At 37.1% G+C, this 12,754-nt stretch overlaps 1 protein-coding gene across 2 annotated transcripts in view; it reads right to left on the bottom strand.

Annotated features, from left to right (window-relative positions):
* The window catches only part of ASXL2 (ASXL transcriptional regulator 2), a 133,518-nt gene that overhangs the window by 15,271 nt on the left and 105,493 nt on the right, over window positions 1-12,754 (bottom strand). The window contains exons 9-10 of one of the 2 annotated variants that reach the window (XM_034659795.1): window positions 7,815-7,978; window positions 5,471-5,567 (exon numbers count right to left, since the gene is read on the bottom strand). In XM_034659795.1, coding sequence (XP_034515686.1) covers window positions 5,471-5,567; window positions 7,815-7,978 — 261 coding nt within the window. Of the gene's footprint in view, window positions 1-823; window positions 921-3,167; window positions 3,836-5,470; window positions 5,568-7,814; window positions 7,979-12,754 lie in introns of those variants that run through there. The other variant, XM_034659794.1, reaches the window with a different exon arrangement.

Below are 12,754 nucleotides of genomic sequence, written 5' to 3'. Positions count from 1 at the left end.
TTCTTCCTCTCCCACTCCCCCTGCTTGTGTTCCCTCTCTCGCTGGCTGTCTCTATCTCTGTCAAATAAATAAATAAAATCTTTAAAAAAAAAAAAGAAAGAAAGAAAGAAAGAAAGAGACAGGACCAGAGTAATCAGTGAGAGAGCCTGTCTACACAGACTTTGCCTCCCCCCACAAAAAAACAAAAAAAAAACCCAGAACAACAGAAAGGCAAATGTCAACAACTGCAGTGAACAACACAGACACTCATTAGCTGGTCAATTAACTCTAAATGCTAGTGAGGTGACAAAATGTCAGCAATGAATACCATTCCTCATGCTCTCCTTACAAATGTATTCATTTTAAAGCTTCTCACACTTCTGTTCAGCTATGCCTTGGTATAACTTCATATAACCTTACAAGTGTTAGTTTGTATTCCGTGTGTACCGAAAAACAAACCTGAGAACACTGTAACTCTAATGCTACACTCCGCTTATTAAAATTTCAATTCCTAGGCATTAACCTAGAATCGCTGAATCAAAATCTTTAGGAAGAGGGCCTAGAAATCTATATTTTTTTAGTTTCCTTAAATTCAAAGGTGACTTTGCATCCTTAAAGAGACATTGCTAGACCCCATCTGGAGCCGGACCTCCTTATACCAGCTCCAGAAAAAAGTCAGTCTAGTGTTTCACACAGGTTAGCTAGTTCCACCCTGTGGAGACATCCCGTCCTTAGCCTACTAAAACTGCTCAAGAACTCACTGAGGCACGACGGTGCCAATACGCCCTCACAGTAGCTCCAAGTACAGATACAATCTAGGAGGCACATAAGGTTGAACACTTACCTTCTGAGAGTCTTTCCTTCCAGCCTTGGGCTGCTGAAGTGAAGAACTCATTGTTAAGGGCTGAGCCATTTAACTTCATCAGACCATCTGGACCAACCTGAGTCAAAGAATAAGCCAAGAGAAGCTTAAGAAGAAAGCCAAATGTAACATGTGGAATTGTACTTTCTTTCATTTTAGAGAAGAATGTATATACATTTAATTTTATAGAAACATGACTATATCATACCACGCTGCTCATTATGCTTTTTTTTATAACATATCATTTTTTTTTAATAAATTTCTTTCCTGTTTACCTCTCCTCCCTTCTTCTTCTTCTTTCAATTCCATTTCCCATTAATTATACTCAAAGAATCATCTGCAAACAATCTACATGCAAGAAGTCTTTTTCCTGAGAGGTCTATTATTTGTTTTATAGAACTGTGACCAAGCTCCATACACAGCTCTGAATCTTGTTTTTCTCACATAATACCTTATGGAAGTCTCTCCAAGTCAACTGGTATAGTGTTAGCTCCTTTATGATAGCTGAATATATTTCATTGTATGCATGCACCTCAATTCATTTACCAGTTTCTTAATCATAAACATGCACCTTGTTTCCAGTGTTTTGAGCTCCATACTTCTATGCTTAAGGACATTAATTCTCAGATTACTGTGTGTTCTCACCATACTCAAAAAAGGCCAAGTAACGTCCTATTAAGAATTCCCCACAGGACTGTACTCCATGGGAAGTTGAATAGATAACTTGTAAGGTTCCTTCTCCTCCTAAAATTCTATGTGTCAATCCTTCTTCTGAGAGGATAAGGACCTTTAGACAAAAGACAGTTCTAAGGAACCTGCACTAGAATTCTAGAGATAGGCCTTCATTTAGGTCCTATCTTAGTCCCAACCTAATAACCCGAGCCTTTAAAAAAGACAAGAGCAATCCCCAATGAGTTCTTTAAAAACTCTGCAGAAACATCAGTCTCCTAACTTGTTCGAACCAAAAGGTGGGCATCCCAAAAGCTGTCATTTACCCCAAGAAGTTTTAAGGAGGGAAAAGCAGTAGCTGGGAAGGATCAGCTTTACTTACTTCTCTGCCCTATTGCTGGTAGTATATGGTAGTGTACCTCACTTACTTGCTCTCCTTGGAAAGGGAATCTGACCTGCTTTCCTATGTGCTCATTCACATCATTATGCGATTGAAACTAGTATCGATGCAGTTTAATAGGAAGATAATTTTAAGAATTAGAAATATTTTGTTTTGATATAGTCAGTTAGGATGATGCATGTAACTTACTTACTCTCCTTTAATCTCTTACCACAAACCAGGGTATAAATCTCGTTTTCTTATTGTGAACTACAGAAAATGCCTTTCTTTCATCTTGTTTTTATAATGATTAGAAAAAAGAGGAGGGCCTATCAGATTGCTTAGGACACACTATGTGTTTGGAAATAATGAATTAAAAAAAAAAATCTCAGAATAAAAAACCCCCTGAGAATTGAATAAACCTTAGAAAATCATAATGGTCCTATCTTCCTTTTGTAGAGGAAGAAAGATGATCAGAAGGGGGAGTGACTTACTAGTCACTCTTTCCTTGATAAAAGCCGAATCTCAGCTCTTGACCTTATTCCTGACCAACCTAAATCTCTCTGGTCCATACCTAGACTTTTCCAAACCTTTGGTATTTCTTCTAGCTATATTTTTTTATTAGAGTGTAAACTATAGTAGGTTTTTAAAGTTCTTTATTATGAAGCAATAAATGTTTTTCCTTTTTAAAAATCTAACAAAAGAATGAAAATAATTAACGTTCTTACTCCCTTCAAAAAATCCATTTAAAAATCCCTGTTAAAGGGCTTAAACAAGACAACTCTTCCTCCTGGACCTCCTAATGTGATAGCCACACAAATTTTATTCCATAATTTTGACATTCTGATAAGAGAGTTTTTTCCTTTCTAAGACTTACAGGGCAAAACTATTAAGAACATTTACATGAAAATATTCTTCTTGTTTTAGTTACCTTTGATACCACTTCTTTACAAGTATACATATACATAAAAAGCTATTTAAAAAGTCTTAAGGATGGGGCGCCTGGGTGGCACAGCGGTTAAGCGTCTGCCTTCAGCTCAGGGCGTGATCCCGGCGTTCTGGGATTGAGCCCCACATCAGGCTCCTCCGCTATGAGCCTGCTTCTTCCTCTCCTACTCCCGCTGCTTGTGTTCCCTCTCTCGCTGGCTGTCTCTATCTCTATTGAATAAATAAACAAAATCTTAAAAAAAAAAAAAAGTCTTAAGGAGTGCTAAAGGGGATGAGTGAAGAAAGCCTCACAAGGTTTTTTAAAACTGCTTATGCGTGAAAAGAACGCACCTGTCGATCCACCTCTGGAAGCAGTAAAAGCAGTCGCTGTTGGCAATCTCCAGGAAGGACTGAAAAGGTGTGCTTGTTGATCAGTGCTCGTAGATTTGTATTCACCAGAATGGAGTCTGGTGTCTCAACATCAATTTCAGCACATTTAGTCCTTTTCATTTGCCCTACAAAAACAGTGGAGAAGAATCATCTGGGCCTCCTTTACATTCGTGTTTCTATATAAACTATAGCTTACTCTGCAGTGCAAACAATCACAGTTGTAACTACTTTAAATATCACACTGTGAAGAAGAGAACACTTAAGGGTTCTAGAAATTTCTTCTCAAGACTAACAAAAGCAAAGCATGACACATACACAAAATAATAAAAAAAAACAGAAAAATTCAAATCTATATATATTGTACTGAGATCCTTCTTCCTTTGCCATCAGAATTTTTTCATCAATTTTAATTTTGATTACCTAAAAATGTTTTAACATTCTGTGTTACAAAATGGTTTCAAGAAACTTGGTCACAATCAAAAGGTTATAGTCTTTCAAATGACTGACAGATTTCAGTACACAAAGTCAAAATATTATAAACAAAAGACTAACTTGCCAAAAACATTTGCAAATCATGACAAAACTTTACTATTCTTCATATTAAAAGTGCATCTAGGGGCCAGTTGGCTAAGTGTCTGCCTTCAGCTCAGGTCATGATCTCAAGGTCCTGGGATCGAGCCCCACATGGGCTCCCTGCTCAGCAGGGAGTCGGCTTCGCCCTCTCCCTCTGCACATTCCCCCCCCCCACTGTGCACTCTCTAAGAAATAAATAAAATCTTTTAAATAAACAAATAAATGTGCATCTATATGGGGCACCTGGCTGACTGAGTTGGTAGAACATGTGACTCTTGATCTCAGGGTTGTGAGTCCAAGCCCCACACTGACTGTAGAGCTTACTTTAAATAAATAAACAGATTGGTAGATAGATATTTTTAAAAAATTTTAAGTGCCTCTATAAAATCAATATGAAAAAGAAATATCACCATGACAAAAATGAGCACAGGGAATTACAGGTAATTCATAGCTGACTAACCATAAACAGATGCTACAGTATTAGTATTTTTTAAATGCCAGTTAAACCAATGAACATTCCTTGTTTATCAAAATGGCAAATACTGCAAAATGGTGATGCGACTACACAGAGAAAAGACAGCTTTCAAATACTGCTGATGGGTCCCAAATTAATATAATCTTACTGGAAGAAAATTTGATAATATATAGCAAAATTTAACGTGCACAGGAATCTAAGACCCAGAAATTTTACATTTAGAAATACATGCACAAAACTACACAATCTTGAATGTGGATAACCTCTGCTCCTGGCTGAAGGTGAAGCAAAAGTAATCTTTCTTAAGAGGAAAGGACTTCCCGTAAGTTAGGTCCGTAAGATTCCTACAAATTAAAATCCACCACTATCTCACACAGATTACCCTGACAAACCAGCAGACATGCTNCTCCCCCTGCTTGTGTTCCCTCTCTCGCTGGCTGTCTCTATCTCTGTCAAATAAATAAATAAAATCTTTAAAAAAAAAAAAGAAAGAAAGAAAGAAAGAAAGAGACAGGACCAGAGTAATCAGTGAGAGAGCCTGTCTACACAGACTTTGCCTCCCCCCACAAAAAAACAAAAAAAAAAACCCAGAACAACAGAAAGGCAAATGTCAACAACTGCAGTGAACAACACAGACACTCATTAGCTGGTCAATTAACTCTAAATGCTAGTGAGGTGACAAAATGTCAGCAATGAATACCATTCCTCATGCTCTCCTTACAAATGTATTCATTTTAAAGCTTCTCACACTTCTGTTCAGCTATGCCTTGGTATAACTTCATATAACCTTACAAGTGTTAGTTTGTATTCCGTGTGTACCGAAAAACAAACCTGAGAACACTGTAACTCTAATGCTACACTCCGCTTATTAAAATTTCAATTCCTAGGCATTAACCTAGAATCGCTGAATCAAAATCTTTAGGAAGAGGGCCTAGAAATCTATATTTTTTTAGTTTCCTTAAATTCAAAGGTGACTTTGCATCCTTAAAGAGACATTGCTAGACCCCATCTGGAGCCGGACCTCCTTATACCAGCTCCAGAAAAAAGTCAGTCTAGTGTTTCACACAGGTTAGCTAGTTCCACCCTGTGGAGACATCCCATCCTTAGCCTACTAAAACTGCTCAAGAACTCACTGAGGCACGACGGTGCCAATACGCCCTCACAGTAGCTCCAAGTACAGATACAATCTAGGAGGCACATAAGGTTGAACACTTACCTTCTGAGAGTCTTTCCTTCCAGCCTTGGGCTGCTGAAGTGAAGAACTCATTGTTAAGGGCTGAGCCATTTAACTTCATCAGACCATCTGGACCAACCTGAGTCAAAGAATAAGCCAAGAGAAGCTTAAGAAGAAAGCCAAATGTAACATGTGGAATTGTACTTTCTTTCATTTTAGAGAAGAATGTATATACATTTAATTTTATAGAAACATGACTATATCATACCACGCTGCTCATTATGCTTTTTTTTATAACATATTTTTTTTTAATAAATTTCTTTCCTGTTTACCTCTCCTCCCTTCTTCTTCTTCTTTCAATTCCATTTCCCATTAATTATACTCAAAGAATCATCTGCAAACAATCTACATGCAAGAAGTCTTTTTCCTGAGAGGTCTATTATTTGTTTTATAGAACTGTGACCAAGCTCCATACACAGCTCTGAATCTTGTTTTTCTCACATAATACCTTATGGAAGTCTCTCCAAGTCAACTGGTATAGTGTTAGCTCCTTTATGATAGCTGAATATATTTCATTGTATGCATGCACCTCAATTCATTTACCAGTTTCTTAATCATAAACATGCACCTTGTTTCCAGTGTTTTGAGCTCCATACTTCTATGCTTAAGGACATTAATTCTCAGATTACTGTGTGTTCTCACCATACTCAAAAAAGGCCAAGTAACGTCCTATTAAGAATTCCCCACAGGACTGTACTCCATGGGAAGTTGAATAGATAACTTGTAAGGTTCCTTCTCCTCCTAAAATTCTATGTGTCAATCCTTCTTCTGAGAGGATAAGGACCTTTAGACAAAAGACAGTTCTAAGGAACCTGCACTAGAATTCTAGAGATAGGCCTTCATTTAGGTCCTATCTTAGTCCCAACCTAATAACCCGAGCCTTTAAAAAAGACAAGAGCAATCCCCAATGAGTTCTTTAAAAACTCTGCAGAAACATCAGTCTCCTAACTTGTTCGAACCAAAAGGTGGGCATCCCAAAAGCTGTCATTTCCCCCAAGAAGTTTTAAGGAGGGAAAAGCAGTAGCTGGGAAGGATCAGCTTTACTTACTTCTCTGCCCTATTGCTGGTAGTATATGGTAGTGTACCTCACTTACTTGCTCTCCTTGGAAAGGGAATCTGACCTGCTTTCCTATGTGCTCATTCACATCATTATGCGATTGAAACTAGTATCGATGCAGTTTAATAGGAAGATAATTTTAAGAATTAGAAATATTTTGTTTTGATATAGTCAGTTAGGATGATGCATGTAACTTACTTACTCTCCTTTAATCTCTTACCACAAACCAGGGTATAAATCTCGTTTTCTTATTGTGAACTACAGAAAATGCCTTTCTTTCATCTTGTTTTTATAATGATTAGAAAAAAGAGGAGGGCCTATCAGATTGCTTAGGACACACTATGTGTTTGGAAATAATGAATTAAAAAAAAAAATCTCAGAATAAAAAACCCCCTGAGAATTGAATAAACCTTAGAAAATCATAATGGTCCTATCTTCCTTTTGTAGAGGAAGAAAGATGATCAGAAGGGGGAGTGACTTACTAGTCACTCTTTCCTTGATAAAAGCCGAATCTCAGCTCTTGACCTTATTCCTGACCAACCTAAATCTCTCTGGTCCATACCTAGACTTTTCCAAACCTTTGGTATTTCTTCTAGCTATATTTTTTTATTAGAGTGTAAACTATAGTAGGTTTTTAAAGTTCTTTATTATGAAGCAATAAATGTTTTTCCTTTTTAAAAATCTAACAAAAGAATGAAAATAATTAACGTTCTTACTCCCTTCAAAAAATCCATTTAAAAATCCCTGTTAAAGGGCTTAAACAAGACAACTCTTCCTCCTGGACCTCCTAATGTGATAGCCACACAAATTTTATTCCATAATTTTGACATTCTGATAAGAGAGTTTTTTCCTTTCTAAGACTTACAGGGCAAAACTATTAAGAACATTTACATGAAAATATTCTTCTTGTTTTAGTTACCTTTGATACCACTTCTTTACAAGTATACATATACATAAAAAGCTATTTAAAAAGTCTTAAGGATGGGGCGCCTGGGTGGCACAGCGGTTAAGCGTCTGCCTTCAGCTCAGGGCGTGATCCCGGCGTTCTGGGATTGAGCCCCACATCAGGCTCCTCCGCTATGAGCCTGCTTCTTCCTCTCCTACTCCCGCTGCTTGTGTTCCCTCTCTCGCTGGCTGTCTCTATCTCTATTGAATAAATAAACAAAATCTTAAAAAAAAAAAAAAAAAGTCTTAAGGAGTGTTAAAGGGGATGAGTGAAGAAAGCCTCACAAGGTTTTTTAAAACTGCTTATGCGTGAAAAGAACGCACCTGTCGATCCACCTCTGGAAGCAGTAAAAGCAGTCGCTGTTGGCAATCTCCAGGAAGGACTGAAAAGGTGTGCTTGTTGATCAGTGCTCGTAGATTTGTATTCACCAGAATGGAGTCTGGTGTCTCAACATCAATTTCAGCACATTTAGTCCTTTTCATTTGCCCTACAAAAACAGTGGAGAAGAATCATCTGGGCCTCCTTTACATTCGTGTTTCTATATAAACTATAGCTTACTCTGCAGTGCAAACAATCACAGTTGTAACTACTTTAAATATCACACTGTGAAGAAGAGAACACTTAAGGGTTCTAGAAATTTCTTCTCAAGACTAACAAAAGCAAAGCATGACACATACACAAAATAATAAAAAAAAACAGAAAAATTCAAATCTATATATATTGTACTGAGATCCTTCTTCCTTTGCCATCAGAATTTTTTCATCAATTTTAATTTTGATTACCTAAAAATGTTTTAACATTCTGTGTTACAAAATGGTTTCAAGAAACTTGGTCACAATCAAAAGGTTATAGTCTTTCAAATGACTGACAGATTTCAGTACACAAAGTCAAAATATTATAAACAAAAGACTAACTTGCCAAAAACATTTGCAAATCATGACAAAACTTTACTATTCTTCATATTAAAAGTGCATCTAGGGGCCAGTTGGCTAAGTGTCTGCCTTCAGCTCAGGTCATGATCTCAAGGTCCTGGGATCGAGCCCCACATGGGCTCCCTGCTCAGCAGGGAGTCGGCTTCGCCCTCTCCCTCTGCACATTCCCCCCCCCCACTGTGCACTCTCTAAGAAATAAATAAAATCTTTTAAATAAACAAATAAATGTGCATCTATATGGGGCACCTGGCTGACTGAGTTGGTAGAACATGTGACTCTTGATCTCAGGGTTGTGAGTCCAAGCCCCACAGACTGTAGAGCTTACTTTAAATAAATAAACAGATTGGTAGATAGATATTTTTAAAAAATTTTAAGTGCCTCTATAAAATCAATATGAAAAAGAAATATCACCATGACAAAAATGAGCACAGGGAATTACAGGTAATTCATAGCTGACTAACCATAAACAGATGCTACAGTATTAGTATTTTTTAAATGCCAGTTAAACCAATGAACATTCCTTGTTTATCAAAATGGCAAATACTGCAAAATGGTGATGCGACTACACAGAGAAAAGACAGCTTTCAAATACTGCTGATGGGTCCCAAATTAATATAATCTTACTGGAAGAAAATTTGATAATATATAGCAAAATTTAACGTGCACAGGAATCTAAGACCCAGAAATTTTACATTTAGAAATACATGCACAAAACTACACAATCTTGAATGTGGATAACCTCTGCTCCTGGCTGAAGGTGAAGCAAAAGTAATCTTTCTTAAGAGGAAAGGACTTCCCGTAAGTTAGGTCCGTAAGATTCCTACAAATTAAAATCCACCACTATCTCACACAGATTACCCTGACAAACCAGCAGACATGCTACTATGACAGAGTCAATAGAAACCAAAAATAAAAGGTTTAGACTTAAAAGTACTGTTATCACTGAAACTGTCACAGATAAAATACAGAACAGTGCTGCATAAAATGATTAAAGAAATAAAGAAATAAAGAATGTGACTGTAAAGATGGGGATAAAATAATCAGGAATGAACACAATCAGGTCTCAGTAAATTATATTATTAGAGCAGCAGCACACACTTTTGATAAGGCTTCAGGAGTGCCAGGTACTATTCTAAACACTGACATGTGCTAATTCATTAATTTTTCACATAGCCCTAATGAAGTAAGACACTATTATTGTACATTTCACACATGAAGATAATGAGGCCCAGACCTGGTAAGTAACTTGCCCAAAACTGTACTATTAAGTTACAGTGCAGGAATCTGAACTCAGCACTGTGGCTTCAGAGTCTGTTGTTATCACTATATAGAGGCAGAGCTACCATAAAGTACATGATCTCTGACTACTAGGTATTTAAAAGTTCATAACAGAAACATTAAAAAAATATATATATATACATATATATGTATATATATATGTGTATATATATATATTCTAAAGACCTTATTTTTAAGTAAGCTCTACACCCACTGTGGGGCTTGAACCCACAACCCTAAGATCAAGAATCACATGCTCTACTCACTGAATCAGCCAGATGCCCCCAAACCCCAATATATACTTTTTAATTTATTTAAATTCAATTTAATTAACATATACTGTATTATTAGTTTCAGAGGTAGAATTTAGTGATTCATCAGCTGCATTAACACCCAGGGCTCATTACATCAAGTACCCTCCTTAATGACCATCACCCAATTACCTCATCCCCCCAAGGGACTTCCCCTCAAGCAACCCTCAGTTTGTTTCCTAGAGTAAGAGTCTCTTATGGTTTGTCTCCCTCTCTGTTTTCATATTATTTTTCCTTCCCTTCCCCTATGTTCATCTGGTTTGTTTCTTTAATTCCACATGAGTGAAATCTTATGGTATTGGTCTCTCTCTGACTGACTTGTTTCATTTTGCACAATACCCTCTAGTTCCATCCACGTCGTTGCAAATGGCAGGATTTCATTCTTTTTGATGGCCAAGTAATATTCCACTGCATATACACACCACTTCTTTATCCATTCATTTGTTGATGGACATCTAGGCTCTTAACATAGTTTGGCTATTGTGGACATTGCTGCTCTGAACACTGGGGTGTCTGTGCCCCTTCAAATCACTATGTTCGTATCCTTTGGGTAAATGTGCAGTTGCTGGGTCATAGGGTAGTTCTATTTTTAACTTTTTGAGGAACCTCCATATTGTTTTCCAGGATGGCTGCACCAGTTTGCATTCCCACCAAGAGTGTAAGAGGGTTCACCTTTCTTCCCATCTCTGCCAACATCTGTTGTTTCCTGACTTGCTCATTTTAGTCATTCTGACTGGTGTGAGGTGCTATCTCATTTTGCTTTTGATTTGCATTTTCCTGATGAAGAGTGATGTTGAGCACTTTTTTCATGTGTCTGTTGGCCATTTGTAGGTCTTCTGCCTATTTCTTATTTTTTTTTGGTTTTTTGGGTGTTGAGTTTGGTAAGTTCTTTACAGATTTTGGATACTACTAGCCCTTTATCTGGTAAGACATTTGCAAATATCTTTTCCCATTCCACAGGCTGCCTTTTAGTTTTTTCGACTGTTTCCTTTACTGTGCAAAAGACTTTTATCTTGATGAAGTCCCAATAATTCATTTTTGCTTTTGTTTCTCTTGCCTTTGGAGACAAGTCTAGCAAGAAGTTGCTGTGGCCAAGGTCAAAGAGGTTGCTGCCTGTGATCTCCTCTAGGATTTTGATGGATTCCTGTCTCACATTTAGGTCTTTCATCCATTTTGAGTTCACTTTTGTTTATGGTGTAAGAAGGTGGTCCAATTTCATTCTTCTGCATGTAGCTGTCAAATTTTCCCAAAAATCCCTATATATTTTAAGAAAATTTTTAAAACTTCAAAATAACTCCTGGGACAAAGGAGAAATCACAATAAAATATTTTAAAACTTTTCAAATTGAATCATATTAAAGAAGCATTTGAGGAGTGAAGGTAAATGTCCCCAAAACTGAAATAGTACCAAAATATATAAAATGAAAAGTAAAGGTTTCAACATTCAAGCCCTGGCTTCCTACCAAAGATGACATTTTTAACTTGAATAAATGAAACAATATACATGCCAATATTTTGTCTTTTGTTTCACTATCTTGAAGTACTTTCCAAACTATCACCTACAAAGCTACCTCTTTCTTTTTAAAAAGCTGCTCCATATTCCAACATATGTATCACGATTTTAATTAGACACCCACCCATAGGTTGTTACCATTTTCTGGTTTGCATAAACAATGTTGCAATGGCTCCAGGGACTGAGAGCAGCATTCTAGTTCTGTTCTCCCATACATCTGATGAAATGATAGTGTCAGCATTCCTTGAATAGTTTTCACTGTTCATTCATTCATTTTGTACCTTCACATCGGAGTCAAACTTTAGTTAAAATTTAAACAAAAAAATTTTTTTTTCTTTTTAAAGTGAGCTCTGCGCCCAATGTGGGGCTTGAACTCATGACCCGGAGATCCAGAGCTGCATGCTCCACTGACTGAGCCATCCAGGTGCACCATTAAAATTTGAGCTCTTAACTCTTTAAGCAAGACTGAGAAGGTGTTATAAATTATTCTCATCTATTATTGATCAAATAGTGCCCGAGGATATTTTTATGTGCCTCACACAAACTGGCTCATTTCTAGAATTTAAAGTTTAAGTCCTCCTATTTTGGTGTTGACCTTGTTTCTTTTATTTTTCCCACTTAAGGTTGCTGTATTCTATTGTATTATACTTGAAATCTGAGCTATGTTTTTTTTTTCTGATCAAATCTGGGATGTAAAAATATATGATATACACTATTTTACTGAAGTTAAATTATACAGATTTCATGTAAATTATCTAATTTAATTATTTGTTTTACACAAAATGTACAGCTTCTTTCATACATTAAAAAATATTCATTGTGGGGGCGATGGCTCAGTTAAGTGTCCAACTCATGATTTTGGTTTAGGTCATGATCTCAAGGGTCCTGGGATCAAGCCCTGAGTTGGGCTCTGAGCTCAACCTGGAATCTGCTTGGGATTCTCGTGCTCTTCCTCTGCCCCTCCTCCTCGCACATGCACGTGCTCCCTTCCTATCTCCCTTCCTCCCTCTCTCTCCCCTGCCCCTCTCTGAAATAAATATTTAAAAAATAAATAAAATCGGGGTGCCTGGGTGGCACAGCGGTTAAGCGTCTGCCTTCAGCTCAGGGTGTGATCCCAGCATTATGGGAATAAATAAATAAATAAATAAAACCCCCAAAGTCTTGGTTAGTGCACTGAACTGTCATTTCACAGCATCTGACTGCAGCAGGCAGACAAATCCAGGTGTTGAA

This window comes from Ailuropoda melanoleuca, chromosome 4 (genome assembly GCF_002007445.2).
Source record: "Ailuropoda melanoleuca isolate Jingjing chromosome 4, ASM200744v2, whole genome shotgun sequence".
Lineage (NCBI taxonomy): Eukaryota > Metazoa > Chordata > Mammalia > Carnivora > Ursidae > Ailuropoda > Ailuropoda melanoleuca.
This window is presented reverse-complemented; position numbering and strand designations above follow the sequence as displayed.